Consider the following 25,737-nt stretch of genomic DNA (forward strand, 5'->3'; position numbering starts at 1 on the left):
CTAGAGGGAACTCACATAGTATGGTCGTAATAAGCTTCAGCAGACATATATAAAACACAGGCAGAACTATGATTACAGTTGGAAGATAGAGAAGAATGTTTAAAGCACAGTTTTGCCACCTTCAAGTGTGTTAGTCTCTTAGTGCTGAAAAGGAAGTTGCTGTGTTATACTTCAATGAAGGAAGATAATCAAAGGTGTAAAATGGAGGAATGATAAACTATTGTAATTGAAAATAAGGTCAAGGGAAGGAATGATGGAACAATATAGAATATTGTAGTGTGTGAGTGAATTTTGAAGAAATAAGCCATAAATGAGTATTTCTGTTTCTTTGACGTATATAAAAGGAAAGTCTTTACCAGGTGGATTTGATTGGTCAAATTGGTCTCTTTTAAGGGCTTACCTCATTAGGCCAGGTCCACCAAGGGTAATCTTCCTATTTTAAGGTTAATTGATTTGGGACCTTAATTACATCTGCAAAATCACTCAAGCAGCTTGATTGAATGATTGGGTGGACATGTGTGTATACCAGAGGGAAAAAGGATCCTGCCTGATTTAGTCCATAAGCTCCTTGATGACAAAACTGGACCTTGTGTATCTTTGGTGCCCAACAGAGGTTCCATACATGTTCAGTGAACTAAATTGTTTTAAACAAAGACAGGTGAGGTCAGGAAATTGTTCCACAGGTGTGAATTTCTATGTAAGGACAGCTCCCAAAGGAAAAATTTCAGAAAAGATGGAGCTGGAGGTGTGGCTCAAGTGGTAGAACACCTGTCTAGCAAGTATGAAGCCCTGAATTCAAACCCCAGTAACCACCAAAAAGGAAAAACAAACAAGATCAGAAAAGGTGCATTGTGGTGGTGGCCTTTGGGCTGATCACTGTTCTTCTGTCTTAATCTAAAGAAAAGTGGAGTCTCCACTTTCAGCTGGGAATACAATTACTAAGAAGGAGCCTTAAGGGAAAGAGAATTCTTACCCCAGGGATGTGCAAAGCAGACAACTATCCAGAATTACATTTATTTCTCTGTTCATGGTGCTCATGAGCATCCCTGTGCCAATTTCTCAGCTCATCCAGGGTGGAGGCCCATACTACTGATATTTATAGCTCCAGACCATGGTCCCTGGTCCAGAAGACACGCTTTAAAGATAAACGCTGATTGCATGTTTATAGAATGATTGTTATTTAATGTGTCTCTGCTTGTAGTCATTCAAGTCTTGGGGACAAAGTCTCTGTTTAATGCATTGTCTGCAATGCAATATTGCCTGTCCAGGACCGGCAGCCAGCGAGCCTTCATCAGGTGTAATCGTTGGTCCGTGTACACTTGTTTTAAAATGTACTTTCTCAGGGGCCTGGGGTTATGGCTAAGTGGTAGAGCGCCTGCAAGGCCCTGAGTTCAGTCTCCCACCACCGCAAAAAAAAAAAAAAGTACTTTCTTTCATACCAGCTGTTGGACATTTTAGGTCATACAATTCGAATTCAAGCTGAATAATATTAAAGCTAGTCTTATCAGGCTTATTTCTAAGACACACTCAGCTTTACCTAATCCTTTTTAATAGCACATTCATACATATCAGTGTCTGGTAAACCCACTAACGGGAGACATTTCTTCACATTAATCCGAAGGCATTATTTTGGTTTCTGCCACTAAAAACCAAAAGCTCCGTTTCCCTTAGATTTTCTCAGCTGCTCCTCTACTAGCCTCACACACGGTCCAAGTTCTCTGCAGATCTTGGGGATAAGGCTTCCCAGGTTCTTGAACTCCGCACAAATGCTACTGGGTGCTAGTGCAGACCCGGCTTTCCCTTAACCTGCCCAGCCGCGAATGCCGGGCCCGCGCTGTGACGTCACCGGACTCGCGGGCCGCCGCGCGGTCCCAGGCGCACGGGATTGGCTGGGAGCCATGACGTCACGGGCCGGGGCGGCCCTGGGCTGGCGGGGGCCCTGGGATGCTCCCGGTGCGTTTCAAAATAAAGGGGTGGGGTTGGAGGGGAGGGGGAGACGAAGGAGAAGATCCAGAGCCTGCGGAGCCGCTGCCGGGGGCTCCCGCGCACCACCCCGCGACCCGGCCGGCCGCGCCGTCCTTGCGGGCGGCCCCAGAGGGGCGGGGGGAGGCGGGGCAGAGGAGGAGCCGCGGGCGCGGCGCCGCGCCGTCCCCGGCCGCCGCCCGCCCCCGTTAGACCCCGCATGTAAACAGTCCCCGCCGGCGCGAGCCAGGGACCCGGAGGGTGCCCGACTGTCCGGCCCGCCGCCACCGCCACCGCCGCCGCCGCCGCCCGGGAGCCGCGCCGCGCTGCGCCGCCCGCCTAGCCCGGGAGGAGGCTGCGGAGGAGCGAGGAGGGCGCGGCGGCGGGAGGCGGGGGAGCGGCGCGGGCGGCGCGCGGCGAGCGCCGAGGCGGAGGGAGCGGCGACGGCGGGCGCGGTGCGCCACGATGGATTTCCAGCAGCTGGCCGACGTTGCGGAGAAATGGTGCTCCAACACGCCTTTCGAGCTCATCGCCACCGAGGAGACCGAGCGCAGGATGGATTTCTACGCCGACCCCGGCGTCTCCTTCTACGTGCTGTGTCCGGACAACGGCTGCGGGGACAATTTTGTGAGTGCATCGGGGAAGGACTGTCGGAGCGGGCGGGAGTGTGGCACAGCGGCCGCGATCCAGCGCCCCAGCTCCCGCGCGGTGGGGAGGCGGTGGGCGCCAGGTGGAGGGGCGTAACCCGCAGCCGTCGCGCACCCCGCTGCTCTCGCTCCGTCTGCCAGGCCCCCGGCCGGGCTCCGCGGTGCCAGCACCCGTGGTAGGGCTGGGTGGGCAGCGGGCAGGGCGCCCTTAGATCCAGGGAGCAGGGCTGGGGCGGGAGGTGTGGCGTCCTTCGGAGTCCACCCTTTTCCCCACCGCCGCCGCAGTTTTAAGGACGCTAACCGGCCAGCCAAGTCCGGAGCTTCCCACACCCGGGCGTCCCGTCTGGGGAGGAATCCCGTTCCCCTGCTGTGCGCAGACACAACTCCTCGAATTGCCCCGCCCGGGAGAGCTCCCACTCCTCTCGATGTTGTTCCCTGCGCTGCCTGTTTGGACACAAAGCCTCTGTCCACACTAGCGATGCCCGATCTCCTGGACCTTCCTTGCGGAATTACACCCTTGATCTTAAAAACGCACGCGCGCGTGCGCACACATCCCAGCACACACACACACACACACACACACACACACACACACAGAGAGAGAGAGAGAGAGAGAGAGAGAGAGAGAGAGAGAGAGAGAGAGAGAGAGGAGAGGGGCACGCCTATCCTCCTTTTCCCCGTGCTTCCATTGCCCCTCTTTGAGCTTCCAGCGAGCTGCGTGTGGCCCAGAAGGGTTCGGTCGGTCCGGCCAGGAGGCGGCTGTGCCTCTGCTGAAGCCCTTTGGCTCTTACAGAATAGGGGGAACCCCCCCCCCAGCCCTGGCTCAAAGGGACCGAGACCCGGAGCTGCGGTGTCCAAACCTTCCGCTTTGCATCCCGCGCCCGCTTGGGATCTCGGCGCGCACAATTTAGGAAGGGGATGCAGAGGGCAGGGGAGTTACGGTGGAAGGTGCGGAGAGCGCTCCATGAAGTGTTCGTAATCACAGGGAATAAATAAATAATGGTCCCCAAATGTAAGATGGAGGCGGCTGTGGACGTGGGTTACCGTGTGATCGCTGGCCAGAGTGGAGCTGGCGCTGCTGTGGCCCCTGCGGATGGAGGTGGCGGGGCGCGGCCTGGCGCAGGCTCCTCAGGTGGAAATGAGGCAAAGCTGGGCCTCACGCCCCAGCCACCCCTGGGAAGTTCGCGGAGGAGTTAGAGGTACAACCAGGAGAGGTGAAGGTTTTTAATGACCGATAAAGCATACCCCTTCCACTCCTCCATCCCCTCTTCCCACCCCGCTGAGGGGAAACCACCTTGGCCTGACCATGCCACACTCCAGAAGAGGGATGGCTTTGGGTGACAGCCAGATTTGAGTTCTGGCCGTTTGTGGTCAAATGCCTTCCCCTGAGTAGCCACAAAATGAGTTGAATGCAAGCGTCCTGGTCATCCTGTAGATACAACACTGTCTCTGATGATAGCAAGGGACCAACAGATTTGGGATTCAGAGACCTGGTGTGTTCCCCAGACTTTAGAGCCTCCGTTTTCTCACCTGTAAAATGGGGTTTTCATGGGGTACTTGTGACTAGCAGCTAAGCTATTAATACATGTAAGTAAAGGTTAACTGTAATTAAAATCAGTAAAGTAGTGTTATTGGGAGGAGCAGGGGCCTGGGAGAGGTCTTCCTGGCCTCAGCTTTTCTCATCCTTTCATTATAGCACTTGTTAGGATATTCTCTTTAATTTCCTGCCTTGTCCACTAAACTATAAGCTCCATGGGAGCAGACATCATGTCTGTCTTCTTCATCACTGTGTCCCAGTACCTCAGAACAGTGTCAGATAAGTGATAGGTTGCTCAATGCCTGTTTGTAAGAATGAATGAATGATAGTCTAGTGTGGAAGACAGGTGCTAAATTTCAAAGCAGCTTTGAGGAACTACCACTTATGCCCAGTTCACTATGTAGCAGACAAGGCACCTCGCATTCATGAACTCACTGAGGCTTAGTAATTGCACGAGGTATTCTCTGTAATGATTCCTACTTTACAGATGAGGAGACTGAGGTGCAGCAAGATATACTGTTTTTCCCACAGTTAATAAGTAAAGCAACTTGAACCTAGCCCCATATTGAGCACAAAGCATCGTATGAATGACAACAGGGCACCCAATCCAGACAAGGTTTAAGGGTGACTTCTTGTTGGGCCTCAAGAAAATTCTGAGTAGGCATTATTATCTCTATCTTTCTATCAATGTGTGTGTGTTGAAGCAAGGTCTCACTGTGTAGCCCAGGCTGTCATCAAACTCCCCATCCTCCTGAGTGCTGGGATTACAAGTATTACAATGCCCAGATTGTCCCATTCTGTAGGTGACGAAACTGAGGTTTATGAGCGTAAGGGACTCATCCAGGACTCAGTCCCAAGCCCAGAGGCCTGTGCCCTCACCATGCATTGTGGACCACAAGTAGAATCGGGCCAGTAGCTCGACAGGCCCAGGAAAAGGACTTCTTTTGATTGTCTTCTTTACTTGGCAGCTCCTGGATCTCTTGCACACCCTCCTCTTCTCACTTCTCAGGCCATCTCTTCTATACCATCCCTTGTATAGTTTAATTCTTTCTTAAAACAAAGATAAAATTGTCATTTTTTACGAAAAAGACTATGGAGAGACTATATGATTTGATTTTATACGTGTGGGTTTGTATGTGTATATACGTATATTTTCCTCATTTGTGGCCTAATCATTGTTTTTATTCATAACTAGCTCATCAAATAACCTTTTCATTTTGGAGAAAGAAAATACAACTTATGTAAGTGAGAAATCACTTTCATTTAAAGTCTGCCCCCTCAGTTTCCTTATTTTTCAAATGGGGCTAATCATACCCCTGTTACATTTTTATCATGAGGATGTGTGAGGAGTGGTGTATGTGAATGTGCTTGGTAGACTGAGGCACTCCACAGTGACTGGGCAGCATCTATGTAGAGAGGTTATTTCAGGGAAGAAGAAATGCCCTTAAGGATGTTCAAGTCCCTTACAGAAAATGGCATATTTGCATATAACCTGTGCATGCCCTCCTAGATACTTTAAATGTTATGTAGGTAGGTGTTATGCTACATTGTTTAAGGAATAATGATAAAAAGAAAGTTTGTATATGTTCAGTACAGATGCATTTTCCCCCAAAATCTCAGGGAGATTGAATCCATAGATTTCAGGGAGGTTGAATCCAGAGATGAAGAGCCTGTGAATACAGAATGCTGAGTTTACCTCAGTGACAGAGAGGTCTGTAGCAAGGGCTCTGAGTCAGATAAGTGTGTCCAGAGAGAAGAGACAAGGCTGTGTTCTTAATACCCACCAGTTCCACCAGCATAACACAGGAAGTCCAGAGGGATGCCCACAGGGACTTGAACAGTAGGAACATACAGCTTGTGCCCCAAAAGATTTTTGTGGGATTGGCTTACCATAATGATCTAGTACTGTGCCTTGATGAACGAGATGCTCTCGTCCACACTAAGAAAGCAGAAAGATACTCACTTCCTCTTATAGGTGGCATGGTTATGTTGGTGAGCAGGTTGAGCTTTTATAATAAACTCTAGCCCAACTGAACAGAGAGACGGGCCACAGATTGCCTGCACTCAGATAATAGGCATTTCCTGTAGGAAAGAGCAGGCCACTTCACTGCACTCCCCACCCATGAGAGAATTGGAGTTCGTCGTAGTTAGTAATGGTGTTGCTTGAGTTCTTCCAGAAAGGTTTTTTAATGCAATGCCATCCCCTAATATGGAGTTAGCCAAAGTGCTGTTCAACTTGTGGTTCTCAAAGTGTGTCCCCATCACTCACAGGGTGAGCACCACTTAAGAATCTGTTGGAAATCAAATTCTCAACACACACACACCCCAAATCAGAAGGCCTGGGGATTGGCCTGGTAATCTGTGTTGTAATAAGCCTCTGGTGATTCCTGCACAGCTAAAACTGGAGAACTGGGCTCTCCTCCACTTCCCAAATCCTCTCCTGCGTCTCCTGCCATCACCACCCTATCAGAAGGTCAATACATGCTGTACCTAGAGTCACGTTGGTCATGACATGGCATTGTACGAGGCCACATGTTCTCTGATTCCTGCTGCAGTTTTTTCCTTGCCAAAGTGGGTGTATGGTTATACATGCTTGGAATATTTTCCCAGTTGAAGTTACTGTGAGCCACTCCTTGAGGCCCAGAACTCTGGAGTTTCAATCACTCATTTGTCTTTGTAGGGGATTAGACCCTAAATCTCGTTTTCAAGAGCATTAACCGTACCCCAGACATTCTCTCTGCTGCCCTTGGCTTTAGAAAGGGCCCCTCTATTTCCTAGCCATTCTGCCCTCAGCCCCTTGCCTGTTGGTGTTCCCCAAGAGCCAGTGTGTTTTACAGAGACACGGCCACAATGCAGTGCTTCTTTGTTTGCATGGGCTGCTGAGAAGACTTTTGCTCCAATCAGTGTCCCATCTGTAGCAAGTGGCCAGGCTTTTATACCTTGTTCTGTTTATGTTCTTCTCACTCTTGCTTTTATCTCTTTTCCTTCCATTATTTTCTCTTTGTCCTCCTCTCCCCATCCCCAGATACAGACTTATTTTTCAGGTTCTCTTGTTTTATATTCTGACTCTGTCAGCTGTCTTGATTAATTTTGGAAAGGAGCAGTTTAAATGAAATGAAATACTTTTTGTTTTGATATACAATGAATATAAAAGAGTAGTAGCCATGTCCACCTGGGTCTGTCTGACCCCAGGCCCCAGGTCTCTCACTTTATCTTGTGGATAGACAGTCAGCTAAAATGTTTTTTTTTAAACTAAAAACCCAATAAAATTGGGAACCCAGGTGGAGGTAGACAGACAAATGAAGGGAGTTTAGGCCGCAGGCTCTTTTGTGGGGTTGAAGTCTTCTCCAATACACATTTATAAATGAACAGCTCTGAAAGTGGAGTCATGGAAATTGAGGCCTGAACAATCTCTTCATTAGGTCAGAGAGGCCTAGAAACATCTAACTAATGACCCATCTAACCACCAGGAGGTGGTGGATACGCTGTGATTCTGTTATGGTTTAAATGATACACTTCTGTTTACTTTGTAATTTAAAGCCCAAATGCACTTAAAAAAAAAAGGAAGCATACAAGTTTTTCATAGATCCACCTGCTTCTGAATTAACTTCCGCCCAGGTTGTCTCGGAGAGCATTCTCAATGAAGTCACCATAGCCCGTGGCAGGTAGAAAGCCCAATTTGCTACCCCCCACCCATCCTGCAGACAAAAAAGGGGTAAGAAGGGGCCTGTGTCCACCACTTACTGGATATAGTGCCACCCTGTCACACTGCCAAGCAGTTAGTAAGCCTTAAAATCCCACTGCCTCTCATCTTCACGCTAGGTCTAGGACTGCAGGCTTCAAATTGTGTGGTGCTAGATGTTAATCCACCTTTAACTTAGATAACCATTTGAAATAAGCCACAGCTTTACAAATGTGTGTGTGGAAATAAACCCTGAGCAGAATTTATCGAAGTAGGACTTTGTTGTTCTTGCCGAATCTCCTTTGATTAGAATCAAAAGAAAGAGTAGTGCACTATTCTTTGCACTATTAGACTTTTGTACGATGTAAGAGACTATTACACAAATGACATTTCAATGGCTCCACAGTTTTAAGAGTCTCTAATTAAGAGCGAACAGTGTTCGAGCTGTTCTCTAAAGCTGGAGAACCGAGCCGTCGGGTTTATGAGGTCAAGGAGGAAGCTCTGGACAAGTCTGCTGGACTTAGAGAAGCGGGGTTGGAAATGGACTTTCCAACTATGAAGCACAGATAATTGCAGTGTGAAGATGGCACATTAGCACCTAGTTACCCTCATTTGGATGCGTGCCATATTTTGAGTCTGTAGACCTAGTTCTTGGACATCCTGCATTGAGAAGGAAGGTGAAGAAATGTGTTCATTGAGTGGCAGGCATAGAACTTCCTAGGGTGATGCCTTAATGGTATATGGCTAGAAGAGGGCAAGTGTGCACTTGACATGGACTAATTCTCCAAATAGATCTTGTCTTTCATTGCCTAGTCCCTGCCCAACACCTTCCCCTTTCCCAGGCCCCAACACCATGATTGCACTGTCTTCAGAGACTTTTTGAGTTGCGGTGCTCTCAAAAAAGATCCTTGGGACTTGATATATATCCTGCTACCCTGGGAGCCCATGTCCCTGCCTGGTCAGATATACAGAGCTGAGTTTTCTCCATCCAGACTTCTCAAAGCCTGTTTCTTGGGCTTGTTTTAGAACCTTGAACATTATGGAATGGCTCACCCAGCCTAAAAAATGTGCTAAAACATATATCCTCACATAGAGAAAACCTTACCCAGCCTTAGGAACAAAATAAAACCTAAAGTTAATCTCCACATTTTCACATTGCTTAGAAATCTTGGGTGGGATGCCCTTTAAAGCAAGGTACAGGAAAGCTTTTAGCAAGCCCTGTTCGACTTTGTATGTTCTCCTCAGTTCACTTCATTTCTAAGTAAGTTCACAGCCACCCCCACGTCACAGGCTGGTCCACATCAAGAACATTTTGTTCCAAATTCATGGTTATAAACTCTGTTTAATTAATCCTTCAGCCATTGCTGAAGGCAAAATTAAGGAGGTTGAAGGCAAAGGCTCTGATTTCTCCTCCCTCTTATTTTAAAACCACTGTTAGCCAGCTCACCCCACTGCCCTCACAGGTAGTGAACCTAGGAGCAGATGGTGAATAAACAGAACAGGTGAGACCAGGAACTAAAAGCTAGGGGGTTTGGTGGATTTGACATTTTCTGATCCCCCTCTCTTGTCTTCAAATTAACTTTTTTTAAAAGTCTGCATGGTTTCTTTGTCCACACCAAGGGTAATGACTTGTGTGTCTTTGTTTTCTCCTTGCCCTGGTATGGGCACACAGCACGTGTGGAGCGAGAGTGAGGACTGCCTGCCTTTCTTGCAGCTAGCACAGGATTACATCTCTTCCTGCGGCAAGAAGACGCTCCATGAGGTCTTGGAAAAAGTCTTCAAGTCCTTCAGACCTGTAGGTGCCCGCTTATCTTCTGCCATGTTTGGCTTTTGAATAGCATGACTGGTGGGGAAAGTGGTCAAACCCTGGGATGACTAATTGTTTTTCTCTTGTGTGCTCTGTGGTGTAAAGATAGCAGCCAGAGCTGGGAGGCTGAAGGCGGGGAGAAGGGGAGGGGATGGGATGTGACACAGCTGTTTGGTGCAGGGATGATGGTTATTTCTAGCATCACTTGAGTTGAAAATCCTTGATAGGATAGGAAGCAAACAGAACCTTTAAGAGATAATGGAGTTTTCCTGTTCTCACCAATAGATTTAAAACCCAGACTCCTGGAAGCAGTGTGGTGGTTCTTTTATCAGAGTTGGGCCTGAATTGGGGGCTTTGTCAGAAACCTATATAAAGATTATATCTCCATGTTTGTGCGTATGGAGAGGATGAAACTGGATGTTGGTTCTATTCTTTTCTCATTTTACAAAGTCTCTTATACAGACTTGCTTTTTACCCTGCTTCTCTTGGGACTTAGGAATCTATATTTCTGTGGCAAGCTGCTTTCATGCTAGTTAATAAACATGTAAAGTAAATAGTCAAACCATTTTGAAGGTTTCCTAGTTCCCTATATCTTCATTGGAAGATGAAAGAGTCACAGTGTTCCCCCAAGTTCAATTCCCTGCCCACCATAAATATTCCACATGTTCAATAGCATTTGATTTACAATTTGTTTATTTCTTCTTCTTCTTTTTCTTTTTTTTTTTTTTTTTGGAGATACTGGGGTTTGAACTTAGGGCCTCACACTTGCTAGGCAGATACTCTACCACCCGAGCCGTTCCACCAGCCCTTTATAATTTGTCTATCTATGAAATCATTCTGAATGCTATCTGCTTCTCCACTGAAAGGTTCAAGCTTGTCTTTTAGTTCTTTGAGTGCAGTAAGCTTGGTTGCATAATAGTCTGTGCCTGACATTCCAGTGTCTCAAGGTTTGGAAGTCTGTTTGGTATCTTTTGTTTCTGCTGGTTCTCACCCCTCACATCTTGTTTCCCTGTGTGTTGCATTATCTCTGTGTGGGTCAGTGCCTTTGAGTCAGTTGCAGTCCAGGATGACAGTATCTTTCTCCAGAGAGGACTGTTAGATCCTGTCAGGACTTGGGGGCCCTATTAGCCTGAGAACACTTTTAACAGTTGGAGACTTGTGGCTCTCCAAAATCCCCAGGAGATGAGAAGCCAGGTCTGGTCTCTTCTAGATCATCCTTATCCTCAGATGGTAGGCCTTTGGCAGGGTGGGGGGTCGGGGAGGTGGTCCCAGCTTAAAGTGGATATAGTGCATCATAGTCTGCTTCTTTGGAAGACCCTTGGCTTTGATTTTGGTCCCCCAAGCTCTTAGAGTAGCCTGAAAATGCAATAAAGTTTCTAGCTATTTCTTTAGGTCAGCGAATGCCCTCAGGACAAAAGCAGCTTTTTGTGTTGAGCTTACCTCATATTGAAGTTCTAATTCTTCAATATGCTTAATAATGTATTTCTCATATTTAACGTAACATGAATTTTTTTTCATATTTTAGTTCTCAATGGAAGATTTGGCCATTATAAAAAATGGAATTTCAGTGGCTTTTGTCATAGTCTCTGATTTGTATCAGTCATCCATCCAAATCATTTTTTGTTTGTTAATTTTTCTGTGCTAGTTGGATTCATCCAAAATAGATGTGTGACTTAAAAGCACTAATCTGCCCCACTTTCATTATTCAGTACTGAGCTCCCACTGTGTCCTTGGCACCATTTCCTGCCTTGGCCCTAGCATCAAACAGGTGAACCTCTGAGGCTCCAGAGAGCTTATGTTCTCGTCAGGGGAGACAAGATAAACAAGTACAACATAAAATGTGTTAGTGATGAGTACCAAGAAGGAAAGAAAGAAATCACAGACATGGTGTAGTATTGGAGGTCCAAGAAGTCTTTTCGATTAAGGGACCAGGAAAGGTGTCATTGAGAAGGTAGCATTTGAGTAAAAACTGGAAGTCAGAAGTGAGCCATGAGAAAATCTAGGGGGAGAGCCATGTAGGTAGAACAGCAGGCCTGAAGGCCTTGGGGTAGGAGAATGCCTGCGTTCCTGGGACAGAGGCAGGTGTTGCTGAAAGGGAGGGAACAGGGGTTCCTGAGAAAGGAATCCAGGGAATATAGGGCTTTGCAGTTTTGGGAGGACTTGACTTTGACTGGGGAGCCACAGGAGTCACTGAAGAGATTAGAGTAGGAGGGGGTGTGTGATCTGACTTCGCATTTTGAAAGGCTCCCTCTGTGGATTTTGTTGAGATGAGAGTGGCAGCAGGGAAGAGTGTGGCCCTCACAGAGGCCAGCACTGTCTTCCAGGTGGTTGTGAAGAGGCTAGGATGCAGCAGAGGTACAGTAGAGGTCTCAGATTCTGGAGATGCTCTGAGAGTAGACCCATCTAGACTATGGTAGATTGAAAGTGGGATGTGAGAAGACAAGGATGATGCTTGACTTTGTTGCCTAAACAATGAGGGAATTTCACAATCACTGATAGACAGGGAAGACTGCAAGAGGAAGAGCTTGGGTACGATATTGTCAAAGCCCAGATGTGGACATGTCAGTATTTGAAATGCCAATTAGACATGCAAGGAGAGATAGCAGAAGAAGCAAAAGTTTTAAAATCTGCTTCCTCCAAATCTTAACTGATAAAAAACACCTGTCAGCAAACAGCATTCCCTTGCAGCTAGTTTATTCCCAGGCATGCGTTCCTTAGCTTGCACCCAGTTGTCTGTATGTCTTTATGCTGGCAAACAAACCATGTGTAGAATTGGCTTACTTGGAGAAGGTAAGCTCCAGCCAGAACCCTCTTTGCTGTTTTTCTTTATCAAATCTGGTTATATTTTAGCAATCAGGCAGCCATATATAAATGGAGACCAAAAAATGCAGTTCAGAAAAATCCATATGCATAACTCAAAGCAATTGGATTGGTTGAATATTTTCTTTTCCTTTTTTGGTGGTACTGGGAATTTACTCAGGGCCTCATACTTGCTAGGCAGGCCCTCTACTGCTTGAGCAATGCCTCCAGCCCTTTTTGCTCTGGTTATTTTGGAGATAGGGTCACTTTTTGCCCAGGTCAGCCTGGACTGTGATCTTCGTACTTTATACTTCCATTGTAGCTGGGGTGACAGGTGTATATTATACCATGCCCGGCTATTGGTTGAGATGGGTGGGGGGGGGGGTCTCATGAACTATTTGCCCAGCCTGGCCTCTAAACCATAATCCTCACAATCTCAGTTTCCCAAATAGCTAGGATTACAGATAGCTGAATACTTTCTTTTTTAGATCAAGCTGTTTGTGTCATGGAGACAGATTTAATACCATGGCACTTGCCTCATTAACAAAATGGAGCTGCCTTAAGTTGTGGGCAGGGCTACTGTTCCTGAGGTGCTGAGGCACAGTGCCCCCTCTGGTGAGAGGTGCTATGTGCTGGATGCCCTCTGCTGGGCCTCACCCCCTCCTGGAGAGGCAGGCAGGAGGCCTCTCCTCAGGATTAGCAAAGGGCAAGTGCATGGGAGCTGTGGCTTCTCCTGGCAGGATGTGCCAGATGGAGCGAGGAGACTTGTCCCCACTCCATCTCTGCTGCACAGTGCGCATCTTCTCAGTGGTGCTGTTTGTGTTTGTTTCACAGATGGGAGCTTTGGATGTAGAAATAAAACACAGGAAGGACTTGGCTGCTGTTTTGGCGGTTGAGCGTACTTGCCGGGGAGTCACTTACCCCAGTGCTGTAGGGTTATGGGGTGGGTAAGACCAGTGCCATGCTTCCTGGAACTTGGTAGTTATCACATCAGTGTATGCAGCCACTGGAATGTGTTTGCCTGTGACATAGGACAGCTGCATCCTGAACTTGGGATCCCTGTTTTCCAGGATCAGTCCATCACAGCCCCTGCCTTCAGCAGTCTCTCCAGAGAGATAAAGACCTTCTGCTGCCCACTGGGACCTCAGGTTGCACAGGCAGCAAGTGGCAGAACTGGGGTTTAAATGGGCTTCAGTCGGGCCCATTCGGTTGGCCTTCCTGATGCTGGACACCCCATGGCCACAGCCAGAAGAGTGGTCACTTTCTGACTTTCCTCAGTGATATATCCCCAAGACTAAGGCCACACCACCTACTGACATGCACAGCTCTTGGACTGTGCACTTGCACCCCTTCTCTGCCTTGTCCTTCCCCCAGAAAATCCATTGTTGGATTTTAAAAGAAAAAAAATACAACTTTTTAAATATTTTTTTCTTTTTTACCATCTTCTCTTATTTTTCTTCTACTTGACGTTTCCAATAAAACATGTCAATCCTGTATTGAGAGCTATGCTTTGGAGGTTGAAGGGCAGAACACAACATGCCCAGTTCTTGTCCTGGGGGAGGTGATTGGTAGAAGAGACAGCCATGTAACAAAGGGAAGCCCCAGGGTAGGAGACAGACAGGCATTTTGGCACTGGCATCCTGCTTCTCAGGAGAAACAAAGGCACCCCATTCCCTGCTCAACTTATTCCACTGTGCTGATTCCTTGGAGAGAGATTTCTGAGAGGGTGTTTGTGAGTATAAACTATATAAGGTGTTTCTAGTGGTCTCTTAAAGCAATGATGTGGAATCAGGATGCTACCACGATGAAGAAGCCAGGCTCTGTGGGCAGGCTGCTTGGGTTCACATCCCAGTTCTGCCATTTGCTGGCTGTATGTCCTTAGACAAGTTGCTTGTCTGTTTCTGACCTCTCTGTTTCTCAGCTTCTTCATTTGTAGACTTAGGAAACTAATGCTGATAGTTACACAAGGGTTGATGTGAAGATTAAACAGCCCAGTTTTGGTTGAGGACTCAGTATGGTAAGCACTAAATAAATGTTACTACTGATGGAGACAGGGTGAAGACACTAGGAAGAATACTTTTGAAAAGTGAGCAGAACTTAGTGAGACCTTTTGTGGAAACCTTAGATTTTTGGTGGAGAAAGAAAACAATTTGCTGAGTGATTTCAGCACATGCTTAAATAGAAACATCTAGCTAGGATAAGAGATTTTAAAAAGTCATTGGAAGGTAAAACAACACTGACTTTGGCAATATAATAAGCACTTACTGGGGATCTAATCCATACAGCTCACTGTGCTCGGTGTGAGGGTTGTGAAGATAAATGACGCCCGTGCTCCTCCAGAAGACTTGATGGAAGAGCTTTCGTTTTCTTCTCCACATTTTCTAAGTTTTCAATGATGGAATCATAATCAGAACATACTTTATGGCTTTAAGCTGTTTTGTTTACAATGTATCAGAAGTGCTAAGAGTATGAGAGCAAAGCAGTGTGCTCATTGTGAATCAAAATGCAAGGCAAGGGCATCCCAGTTTCCATGTAGACAGCTCTGAGCAGGAGGTGGGCTAGCAGGCCAGGAGGAAGGTCCTGGAAGGGCCTGTTTTGGCTGCCTCAGCTCAGAGTCCTTAGACATGACAACGGAGGGAAGGCAGAGATTGGCTGTCCTGTCTGCTCCTATGCTGTGTGGCATCTTGCATGTTGCTCAGCCTCAGTGTTCCCGACTTTAAAACAGGAGCAGTGCAAGTTTCACTGCCCTGTAGATTCGTGGGGAGCTTCTAAGTCAGACTGCCAACACAGAGGACTGTCTGCATCCAGCCACCCTTTTTGAGGGTGGTCTCAGTTTCTGGCTGGTGGCTGGTGTCAGGACACGGTCATTAGATGCAGCTGACCATCTTCCTCCCTAGCAGGGCCTCTGTCTCACCAATGAGGATAGCTCATGGAGGTCTTATTCTTATTTTCTCATACTTATTTTCTCTTGCCACTCCACATCATATCCCAGTGGGACCTGGATGCAAATGACAGTGCCACATAGGCTATTGTTGCCATCCACAAGCAGGCACTGCTCCCAGTAATGGCTTCAGAGATCCCATCAGTAACTCTGGTAAATGTGAATTGGATAATCACTGGAACCCTACATTTTCCTCACTTAAGTGGCCCTCAGTTGACAGTTGCTGGCTGTCACATGATTGAGCTAGATAATTAAACAGTGGTGAGGGTCACAATGGTGGTCATGTCATTTATTTTTTTTCTCATTGTTTTCATATTTTCTATTTAGTGATGACTGACAAACTGACTCCTGGTGAATCAACAGTTCACAAGAGAAGAGCTAGCCTACTATTTCTAACTTTGCTGTAACACTCAGCCTTATAGTTTGCCCTTTCGAATTCTCCTCACATTGTGTGAGCATGGTCAGAGACTCTGCTGTCCTGGAGTATTGTTACTCCGTCTCCCTTTCTGCACTGTGAGCATCAGGTTGCTGTTAGAATACTGCGTGCTGCTTCCGCTGATGTTGCTGTGAGGCCCAGCCTGGCAGTAGGTCTTGTGAGTCCCAGGGCTTCTCCCCATGAACAACCCAGGTCCTCTCAACCTGAGGTTGCTCTGTGACTATGCCTTGCTTTTATTGAGAAGCACAGATACTCCTGCCAGAAAAATCCCCCTGGTATTGGCTCACTGTGTTTATTGTTTGGGGATTACCACCAGTGGCTGGATAAATTCCCACAGGAAATCCTTTGTGACCCAGAATAGTACGATTCTTGCTTCTACTGTTGTTGTCTGGTCTTGAGCCTAGAAGAAGAGAAAGGATCCACCTGTGCAAAGCTGTCCCACTGGGTCAGAAAGTCTGAGAAAAAAATGACTCACTCATGTGAGTCTGACTCTTGGGCTCACAGTACCCCATCACTTCGGAGGTGGTTGGAAATGCAAAAGCAGGTCCCACCCGAGATGCACTCAGTTGGGATCTATATTCTGGGTGAATGACATACAGAGTAAAGAGTGAGAAATGCTCCTTCACAGAAGCCTCTCCAAGGAGCAGACAGGGATCTTTGAAGCCCCAGCATGCCTGCTGTATACACCAGCGCCCTGTCTGGTTAAAGATGCTCTCCAGGCCACACATAACCCCCTCTACTTGTACAGAGTTGCCAGTCCACTGTACTGAGTGCACGCCCCCTTCAGAGTGCCAGATGTGAGTAGCTAATGCCATTGCCCAAAGGACCTGGAGTTAGTTCCACGGCACCGTAACTGGTACTGTCTGGATCTGAAGAACTTTAATTCTCAAGCTTTTCCAGCTCTCCCTTCTAGTACAGTCCTGCATGGTGGGTGGACCCCACATTTCTTACTGTGATGTAGATTATTCTCAAGAAAGCTTTGTAGGCAACAAGGCCCTGGAAATGCCAAGACTTGTTCACAGTCAGCAGAAGCTTGTCTTCTTCCTAGTCAACTGAATAAAAAAAATCACTGAAATAGGAATAAATGACTGTCAAGAATCATTTAAATATACCAGGCACCTCATCTTTTTTTGGCCCATATATATCCTTTTCCTGATAAGAAAGTATGGGCACCATCAAAGCAAGGACTCCAGCATCCTTACCACTCTTTTTGTCCTCCTGTCTGATGTAGTTTCTTGACTGGAAGATTTGGATCCAGAAGTTAAATTTAGATTTCCCGCCATAGATGGTAGTGAGGTGTAGTGGGAATGCTAGATTATTATATATCTGTATGATACCCTTAGAATTCCAGGCAGTCTCATTGTGGTATTGTTCTATTCTGTATGTGATTCCAGATTATAATAGCTGCTCAGACATGTAGACATTAGCATTGCACATTTTAAAGGCAGGCATTCTGCAGTCAAAAGCCCTGGAACCTTCAGCAGATCAGCATAACACTGACAGGCAAGCAAGTCCAGGGTAGCCTGATAGTTAGGAATGGATGTCTGCAGTCAGATCACTGGGGTTTGGCTCTGCCACTTCCTGGGTGACTTTGGGCAAGTCATTACTTCTCAAGGTCTGCTCTGTAAAGGGACAGTAATAATAGCTCTGACTTCAAAGAGGTATTATGAGAATGAAAGGAATCAACATATGTAAAGTAGCTTAAGACAGTGCCTGACAGATAGTAAGTTGGTAATATTAACCACTGTTGTTAAATCTGAAGTATGATGAATTGTTTGGTTCAGTGAGATCCTGAACATAAGCTAGTGGCCAAATGAAGAGGCTGGCAGATGGAGGTTCACATCTTCCTGCTTCCTAGAGTGCTAACTCACAGTAAGGGAGCCCAGAAGCCATGCAGCAGAAGGGAGGCACAGGGGCAGCTGTAGGCAGGCTGAGGTGGCAGGACTTCCCAAATGATTGAACTGACTGTGCTTTCATTACAGGAAGCAAGATAGTCTAATGAGCTGCATTTCCTAAGGCTGGACATTTGGCCGGCCATGGCACCTTTGCTTTTTCCTCTGAGCTCCAGAGTCACCCTGAGAAGTAGAGCAGTGCTGTACTTCCTAGATTTACAGAGAAGGAGACAGAAGTTCAGCTAAGGTAGTAGCTTGGCAGAAGTAAGCCTCACTAACTAGAGCCTGGTACCCAGACTCCAGCTCCAGTGTCTTTTCTGTCCATCCTCTCAGTACATTAGCAGACCCTGCAATAAGGTGCCTGAGGAACCCAGAAAGCCATTGAGAAGATCCATTTCACTTTTCCCCTCATTGGAAGTGCAAAGGGCGAGCAGCTCTGGAAAGAGTAGTCAGAATACTTCCTGCCCAAGGGAAAGACCTGCCTTGTGGCTGGTGCACTCAGACCTACATCTGTGTGCTTTGAAGTCACCTGTAAGGTGAAGGGAGGGATCTAGAAAGAGGAGGTGGCAGTGGTTTTGTGCTTGGTGTGCTTGGCACCTTCTACAAGCCATGCTAAGCTAATGAGAAAGAGGGCGTGGAGTGCTCCCTGTGCCTTGGTCAGGGTGAATCACCTAAGCATACTGTGTGGAAGTGTCACTGATGGACTATCTGATCAGGACAAGGAAGACAACTGTAGATGGATGCCTCAGCTGTGCCTTCCTTATTCATAACAGTCCTTGCTAACTGACCTTGATGTTTCCCACTGAGGCTCGTCATCCTCCTGAACCCAGGACTCCAAGCAGCCACCACCCTTCAGGTCCATTAAGTTACAGGGAACCCATTGCCTATTTCTCATTTAATGGCATGTTTTTTTGTTATTTAGATGATTCTGGAGTTCCTGGTGGTGGCAGCTGTTTCTAATGTTACCACTTCTTTGACACTTCTACTTTTTGCTGTGTCATCAAGCAGCTCTTCAAATAAAAACTGACCACGGAAATCCTCATCGTCTGTGTTCATTGTGACTAGCCACCTCTTCTGTATTTAGGGGCAAACTTTGTCTTTTATTCCATCCACTAGAATCTGGAAGGGAGATAGTGATTTAAAAAAAGAAAAAGGGACTTCTCTTTCTTCCAAGTGCACACAAGATTGGTACTCCCTATCCACACAAGCCGAGATGTGCTCTCCCTGCCCTGCCCTTGGGAGCAGGTTCTCTGAGGCTGCAGTTGGCTATGTCTGCCTTGGCAGGCCACATAGATAATAAGCAATCATGTCTCACAGATGGTTTTGTTCTGAATGTTTGCAGGGCTCTATGAGACCTTGAGCACTGCACTTCTAAGAACTTAGAGGGCAGGCATTGTTCTGATTGGGTCACAGCTCATTTGTTCTTTGGTTTAGTTAACTAGAACCAGGGTCTTGCTATGTAGCCCAGGCTGGCCTCAAACTTGAGATCCTCTTGCCTCTCAGCCTCTGGAATTACAGGCCAGTATTTGAGCATTGGGAGATGGGAGTAGGAGAGGGGTGGCAGGACAGTGGAGGCAATGCAAAAGGAACAGAATCCCAGGCCTACTTTCATTATCTTAATGCAGTTGGTATCTGCATCATTAGAGTCATTCCATGAAGTGATCTGAAAGTGACCAATACTGGGCCCCTATGTAAAAAAGTCCTTTGGCCACTGGAGCTCTCTCAGGATTATCATGGAGCCCACAGACTGCAGCTTCCTATCAGCACAAGAGCTTTGGGTTCACATTGATCAGGCCTGGCCAGTGACACTCAGTTTCTACACAAAGACCACTCAGTGCCTTTAAAGATGTTTATTGTAAATTTACTGTGACTTTCCCTGGTCATAATTATACAGCATTTGGAAACTAGAAAAAGATAAAAGAAAAAAAATCCATTATTCTACAATCTTTAAAAACTCTTAACATTTAGAAATATTTCACTGAAGTTTCTTTGTTTCTGTTCATCTGTATAAGTTTTAAGAAAATCTGTATCATAATGAAAGTACAGTTTTACCACGCTCTTTTTACACTTATGTATTTATTTTTTATACTATTAAATAAACCTTTGTTCCTTCCTATTATTGCTTATACTCTCTCTACAACAAAATTAGAAATAAGGGCAAAATAGTTTCTGCTGAGTATTGAGGGGGGGGAGGGGGAGGGGGCAGTGGGGAGAAATGAACCAATCCTTGTATGCACATATGAATAATAAAAGAAAAATGAAAAAAAAAAGAAAATTGAAAAAAAAAAAACAAAATGTTATTTTATGTGGATATGTAAGATTCCATCTTACTGATGCACCATAATTAACCATTGTGCTATTGAACATTTTAGTTGTCACAACATTTTTTATCCATGATAGCATTTGTTTTTAGGGGAGAAAATAGAGTAGGGGGTTGATTTTTGACATCTCGATGGGATATCAGCACTCCTCATTGTACACTACCTCTGACATCCCAGATGTGCATATGTATGCATAGATCTTAAGCACTGAGCAGATGTGGTATTGGTGCTGTGCTTTAGTACTTACAAATAGAGATTCTCTGGGTTTAACAATAAAACTGGGCTCTTTGGGGTGCTCATCCATGAAAGATTGACTTTTTTTTCTATTAAGTTTATTAAAACAATGGTAGGAGTAATCGAGCCTCTTGGGAAATCAAAGCTGTGTGTTCTGTGCTATTGAGTCTGGATGTGATGCCTTTGATTGTCTCTTGCCTGTGGTCCAGCTGGTGCTCACAGCTGCCTCTCTCTCGATCTCTCCTTGCAGTTGCTGGGACTTCCGGATGCAGACGATGATGCATTTGAAGAGTACAGTGCAGATGTGGAGGAGGAGGAGCCAGAGGCAGACCACCCCCAAATGGGGGTCAGTCAGCAGTAAACCCCCAAGGGCACCTTCTGGAGAAGGAGAGTGAGCCCTGTGATACCCTGGGTGGGGTCGTGTGCTCCTGGGGTAGCACTTTGCATTAGTACTTTGAAACAGGACATTTGGCTCCCGGCATCCAAATTAAAATGAAATACCTTTTTAATGACCACACGATATCTGAATTTTGGTCCTGCTTTAGCGGGGTTGTCTTGGTAGCCTTTGCCACTTTGAATCTAGAGTCCATTTCGTGGCTGCCTGTTCTCTCTTGAGTTTATGTTGGAGAATTAGCATTTGCTGACTGGAATGCAGAGAACTCTGGATGTATTAAGAGTATGTTTTGAGTCCTCACAGGTGACCTCACTGAGGAAAAGCATGGCAGAGAAGATACATAGTCTGCACTTTTTATGTACCTTTTAAGTGTCCATAAGTGAAAGGTTTTTGCTTATAAAGCATGAGTTTTAATATCTAGTCATTAAGCAGCATAAGTGCAAATACAAGGGCAGAAGAGGATAATCACTTAGCTTTGGATAAGAGGGAAAGAGGCCGAGAAGCCTTAAGGAGATTGACCATTCCCGAGTTAGTTACCTGGGTATTCAGCAGCTGGTTCCTGGTTATATATAAATGTTACTTGAGTGCTCAGTTGTTTCAAAACAATGCTAATTCCAAAGCCACTTTTAAGGTCTAATAGTGGAAACTATAAATGGGATGGAAGATATAAATTATTGACTTCTTTAAGCTGTTTATAAAATTATCCCACATGTGAAATGAAACCTTTACCTTCTCTCTTTATAACGAGATGGCTACTTGTAAAATCATGAAAACACCCAGAATCCAAGTAAGTGCCACTTAAACTTTGAAGCCATAGATAAATTTAATAGGAAATAAACCAGGATAAGAAAAAACTTTAAAAATATAATGGAATAATTTACTTTCTTAATCATTTATTCTTTAAAAAAAATCAAAAAAAGGCTCCCTTGTGTAATTTATTTAAAATTGTAATCAAATACATTAAGGGACCTAATGACAGTGAGTGAAAGTAGGAATCTTAGTCATGGGTAGCTTGGTTAAAAGGGGGCATTTTAATGATCAAGATACTCGCACAACTTAATTGCTGTCATCACTCAGCCAAAAATGCTAACCGGGTGATTTGGAGCACTCGTTTTCTTGGACCCTTCTGCATCTCTGGTTCTAGTGACTGGGGTGGGGAACACCACCTTTGCAGCATTTGATTCCTCTGAGAATCTGGGTTAGGAAGGTTTAAAACATGCATACCCATGTTCAGTCATCAGAGTTTCCAATTAAAAACAAAATAAAAGTGAAACAACAGTAACAGAGGCCACATAACTCATGGGAGGCTTGTATATCTTCTAGGCATGTCAGGGAAATCTGATTGTCTTAGCAATTTCTTTTAAATCCAGCGGTGCTATGAAGAGTCCTGCTGCTTGTGGACAAATAGCGTACTGTAGTTTTAAATCACAGGGTAGAAGAACAGAGTGGTTTCTGTCTGTGCTTCAACTACCCATGGTTTTCCTTTCTTTTCTTGGGAAAACATATTAAACATCAGTTTCAAGTCAAATGAATTTCCTTCAATTAGCACATTAGCAAAACCGGACTTAGCGTTTCATCCACTGGCACGAGCAGGTTCAGGTCCCGCTCTTTGTGGCCCTGCCACTGTTCCCACTGGTTCAGCTCAGGAACAGAGGAGACTGAGCTCTGTGTTCTGTAGCCACCTACTGCCCAAACTTGGTGACCTCCATTTAACACAGTAGGCTACAGAACGACCTCTACAACCTTAATGAAGCCTGACGAGCTTCCTCTATTCTAAGGTAAACTGGAATTTTATACATAGAGGCTTCAGATCTAAATTTACATGTTTGGGAGTAGAATGGACATTAAAATGTATTTTATCAAAAAAGCATTTAGACTTTGACCAAGTACACATCAGTATTATCATGTTAATACTCTGTAAAAATTGAGCTGAAACAGACTCAGGCATTCAGTGGGCTGACAAGAAGTCTGGTCTTTGTGCTGCCCCAGCGGTAGGGGAGAGAAAACACAATTTTCTAGGTCAGTTCCCCAAAGGCATTAGCAAATCTGATTGCTTTCTCTCAAACTTTCTTTTCTCTGATGGTTGCACATCCCTCCCAGTGCTCTCACACATACATGCACACACTCCTACCCACACTGTGGACATTCTTCTGGGGCCGTGTGACCACACAGTTTTGACAGCCTGTGGTTTGTTATGGAAATGATTCCATAGTGAGACCAAATACGTGACTTTCCCTAGACCTTCATATGCCCTTGCCAGGAAGCAGCAATGGTGTGGGAGGAGCATCACCTGCAGTTTGGAGAGACACTGAGGTACTAGTCTTGACCCTGGCATTGAGTGCATGACTTTGGTGAATCCTTAGCTAGCCTCTGAAACAGGGACATTGCACTCTCAGCTTTAAACACCTGCCTCACAAAATATGTGGACATAGGAGCAACATCAAGGCTACTTAGAGACTCAAGAAGAAAATGCATTTGGAATCTTGCCAAAGATGCTGCCCTTAGGATGCCAGACATGGGGCTGCCTTAGAACATGTTGGCCAGGACGGGTTCCTGCAAGTCGAGGGTAAAGCGCAGACATGCTTGTCTCAGTTGTATGTGCTCTGCCTTGGAGCTAGAGCTTCTTTTTGTGCCCTGACATTGGAGGGTTGGCAGGTAGTATAGTGTTAACTGAGGGGAGTTTTGCATGAAGAGTAGCTGGAGGAGAGTGAAAGAATGAGTACTTTTGACTTTCTTGCTGTATCATTCAGGAGAGAGAAAGTGACAGTGAAAGTACTGTAAGCAAGTGAATGAGTGTGTGGGGAAAGAGAGAATGAGAAAATGAGAATGTGGGGGAATGATTGATGGCAAGCTGTGAAAGACAGAATCATGCCTGTGCTAACATTATAAAACCTTGATCCTTAGTTTGAGTGAATCATGGGGACGTTTTTCTCATGGCTGCCTGGTTATTTTCCCCTGCCTGATGATCACATCAAGCAGGCTTCATGAGTGAATCATGGAACCAGGGAGGGGAATGAAGCCCTACACAGTGCCTGGCACCACCAGGCATTCGGTTACACTGAGGTGCCTACTTGTGTCTCCCAGGCCTACAAGCAGCACGTGGTACATTTTGTTTTTCCACAACCAGAGCACAAAAAGTCTGCTATGTAGGAAGCTTCTCCTTGTGTCTTGGTGCCAGAATTGGGTTTCCAGTATATTGAAATGAGAACGTCTGTCCACTGGTAGTGAACGCCATTGTTCATGTACAGACAGAAACTGTTCTCTAGCACAATGCACATCCGTGAATATTGTTTCAGTGTCAGAAGAGCACAAAGTGTGGTCCAGGGAAGCAGAGATCCCAGAGCGTCATTGCAGCTTAGGTTTTAGGAGCCAGCTTTGCATATTAAATTCATGACTTGGGAAACTGGCATGAACAAACCTGGTTTCCCTCAGTGAGAAGCATGTAGGAACAGACAGGACTTAATGTGGGCTGGGAGGAGCTGAATAGAGACAGTGGTGGGAGAGTTAGGTCTTAAAGTCAGGTTTGAGTTGTTTAAAAAAAAAAAAATGAGATGGTCTGTGGAGACTGACAGTTAAGTATGGCACAGGAAGACGTACCCTGACTGTCTCCAGGTGTCTGCTTTCCAAGAGACTGTGTGTGAGAATCCTCTCTGGTGATGGCTTTGTGACTTTAAAAACGCCCCCAAGCCAAGGACACAACAGATGTCCTACATATTTGGTGGAATCCCTGGCTGCCAGCCACAGAAGCCTGTCTTTCAAGAATGCTGACAGACCCAAGAGGAGCTGCAATCACAGACAGGTAGAAAATGATCCAAACTTGGGTCTTGCCAAGGCTGCAAGAGGTCATAGTCAGGAGCAGGCCCACCTGTCCATGCACTCCACGGTGTTTCCAGCTTGCAGGAAGAGCACACTGCAAACTCAAGTGAAGGCAGATGTTTTCTTCCCTAGAGTAAGCGTTGACTCTAAAGAGATACCATTGCCAGAAAAACCTAAAATGCATTTGCATTAAAGAAAAGTTTTCTTTCATAAACGCCAGGTTATCTTGATTTAATGATATCAGGTATATCATGAGAAGCTGAGATCTTTTAGGTTTTATACAGAGTAATTCTGTGGACTCTTTGGCAATATGCTATGAGCATTTCAGATTAGAAACCCCATTTATAGCACCATACAGTTGAAAAATCGTCAGCAGTTAAACCTGTGTACCAGGTCACATAAAAATTAACATTCAATTTGCTTAGAGCTCTGTTCAGATTGTTCAGCACCAGAGAGAAAGCTGACAGTCTATTCTTCCTAAATTGCTATTCCCTGGTTTTTTTCTTTTGTTTTTCTTTCTCAGATTCACTTTTTACCACACTTTCTGGAATGGCATAAAAAGGTGGAACAGTGCTCGGTACAAATGTCACCTTCTTAGAGGAGGAAATAACTCTTCAGTGCTGGACAAGTTTGAAACACTCTGCAATCCAGTCCTAATTTGTGTATGAGAGCAAATTTAGCCACCTGCAGTGAGAAGCAAAGCAAGGAAAAATCAAAAGCAATGGGTTTTTTTGTTGTTGTTTTCGGGTTTTTTTTAGGCAAGAAGTGTTTTCCTGTAGGTACGCGTGTTTTCTTCGCCTCATACTTCCTTTCAAAGAAATCTTGTGTAAATTACAAAACTGTGAACTGGGTTGCCAAAAATTGTTGCCCTTTGTTAGATGCCTCGATGGTGTAAATTCTCTCTTGCACCCTGTCCCCATCTGTGCCCTCCTCCCCCCCAGCCAGGATCTCATCCAACGATGTAAATTACCATAAGCTTGCATTAAAGAGCCTTCTAAACCCTGGTGCTGACTGCCTCTTTTTTACTCTCTCCACAAATTATGTTACTATAGGACACCTCACGTGATAAATGAGAACTCAGGACCATCCATGGGCAGAGGTAGTGTGGGGAGGAAGCTGGGCAAAGTGGTGGGGGGAGACAGGAAGCAGTTACATCAAACACTGACATAGCCTCAAAGGTTAATCGTTTATGTGTTTGGGGACATACAGCTACTCTAATCCTATAGCCAGTGTTTAGCAGTTTTCCTTTGAACTGGTACTTTAGTTTTA

General features: G+C 45.6%; 1 protein-coding gene across 1 annotated transcript; it reads left to right on the plus strand.

The window, feature by feature from the left end:
* Nucleotides 1-2,368: 2,368 nt before the first annotated feature.
* On the plus strand, nt 2,369-25,472 carry Mturn (maturin, neural progenitor differentiation regulator homolog). The gene is made up of 3 exons (XM_020157042.2): nt 2,369-2,589; nt 9,501-9,623; nt 20,509-25,472. The coding sequence occupies exons 1-3, from the start codon at nt 2,428-2,430 to the stop codon at nt 20,617-20,619; spliced, it is 396 nt and encodes a 131-aa protein (XP_020012631.1). The 5' UTR covers nt 2,369-2,427; the 3' UTR covers nt 20,620-25,472.
* Nucleotides 25,473-25,737: the final 265 nt, after the last annotated feature.

The sequence above is a fragment of the Castor canadensis genome, chromosome 2, assembly GCF_047511655.1.
Source record: "Castor canadensis chromosome 2, mCasCan1.hap1v2, whole genome shotgun sequence".
NCBI lineage: Eukaryota > Metazoa > Chordata > Mammalia > Rodentia > Castoridae > Castor > Castor canadensis.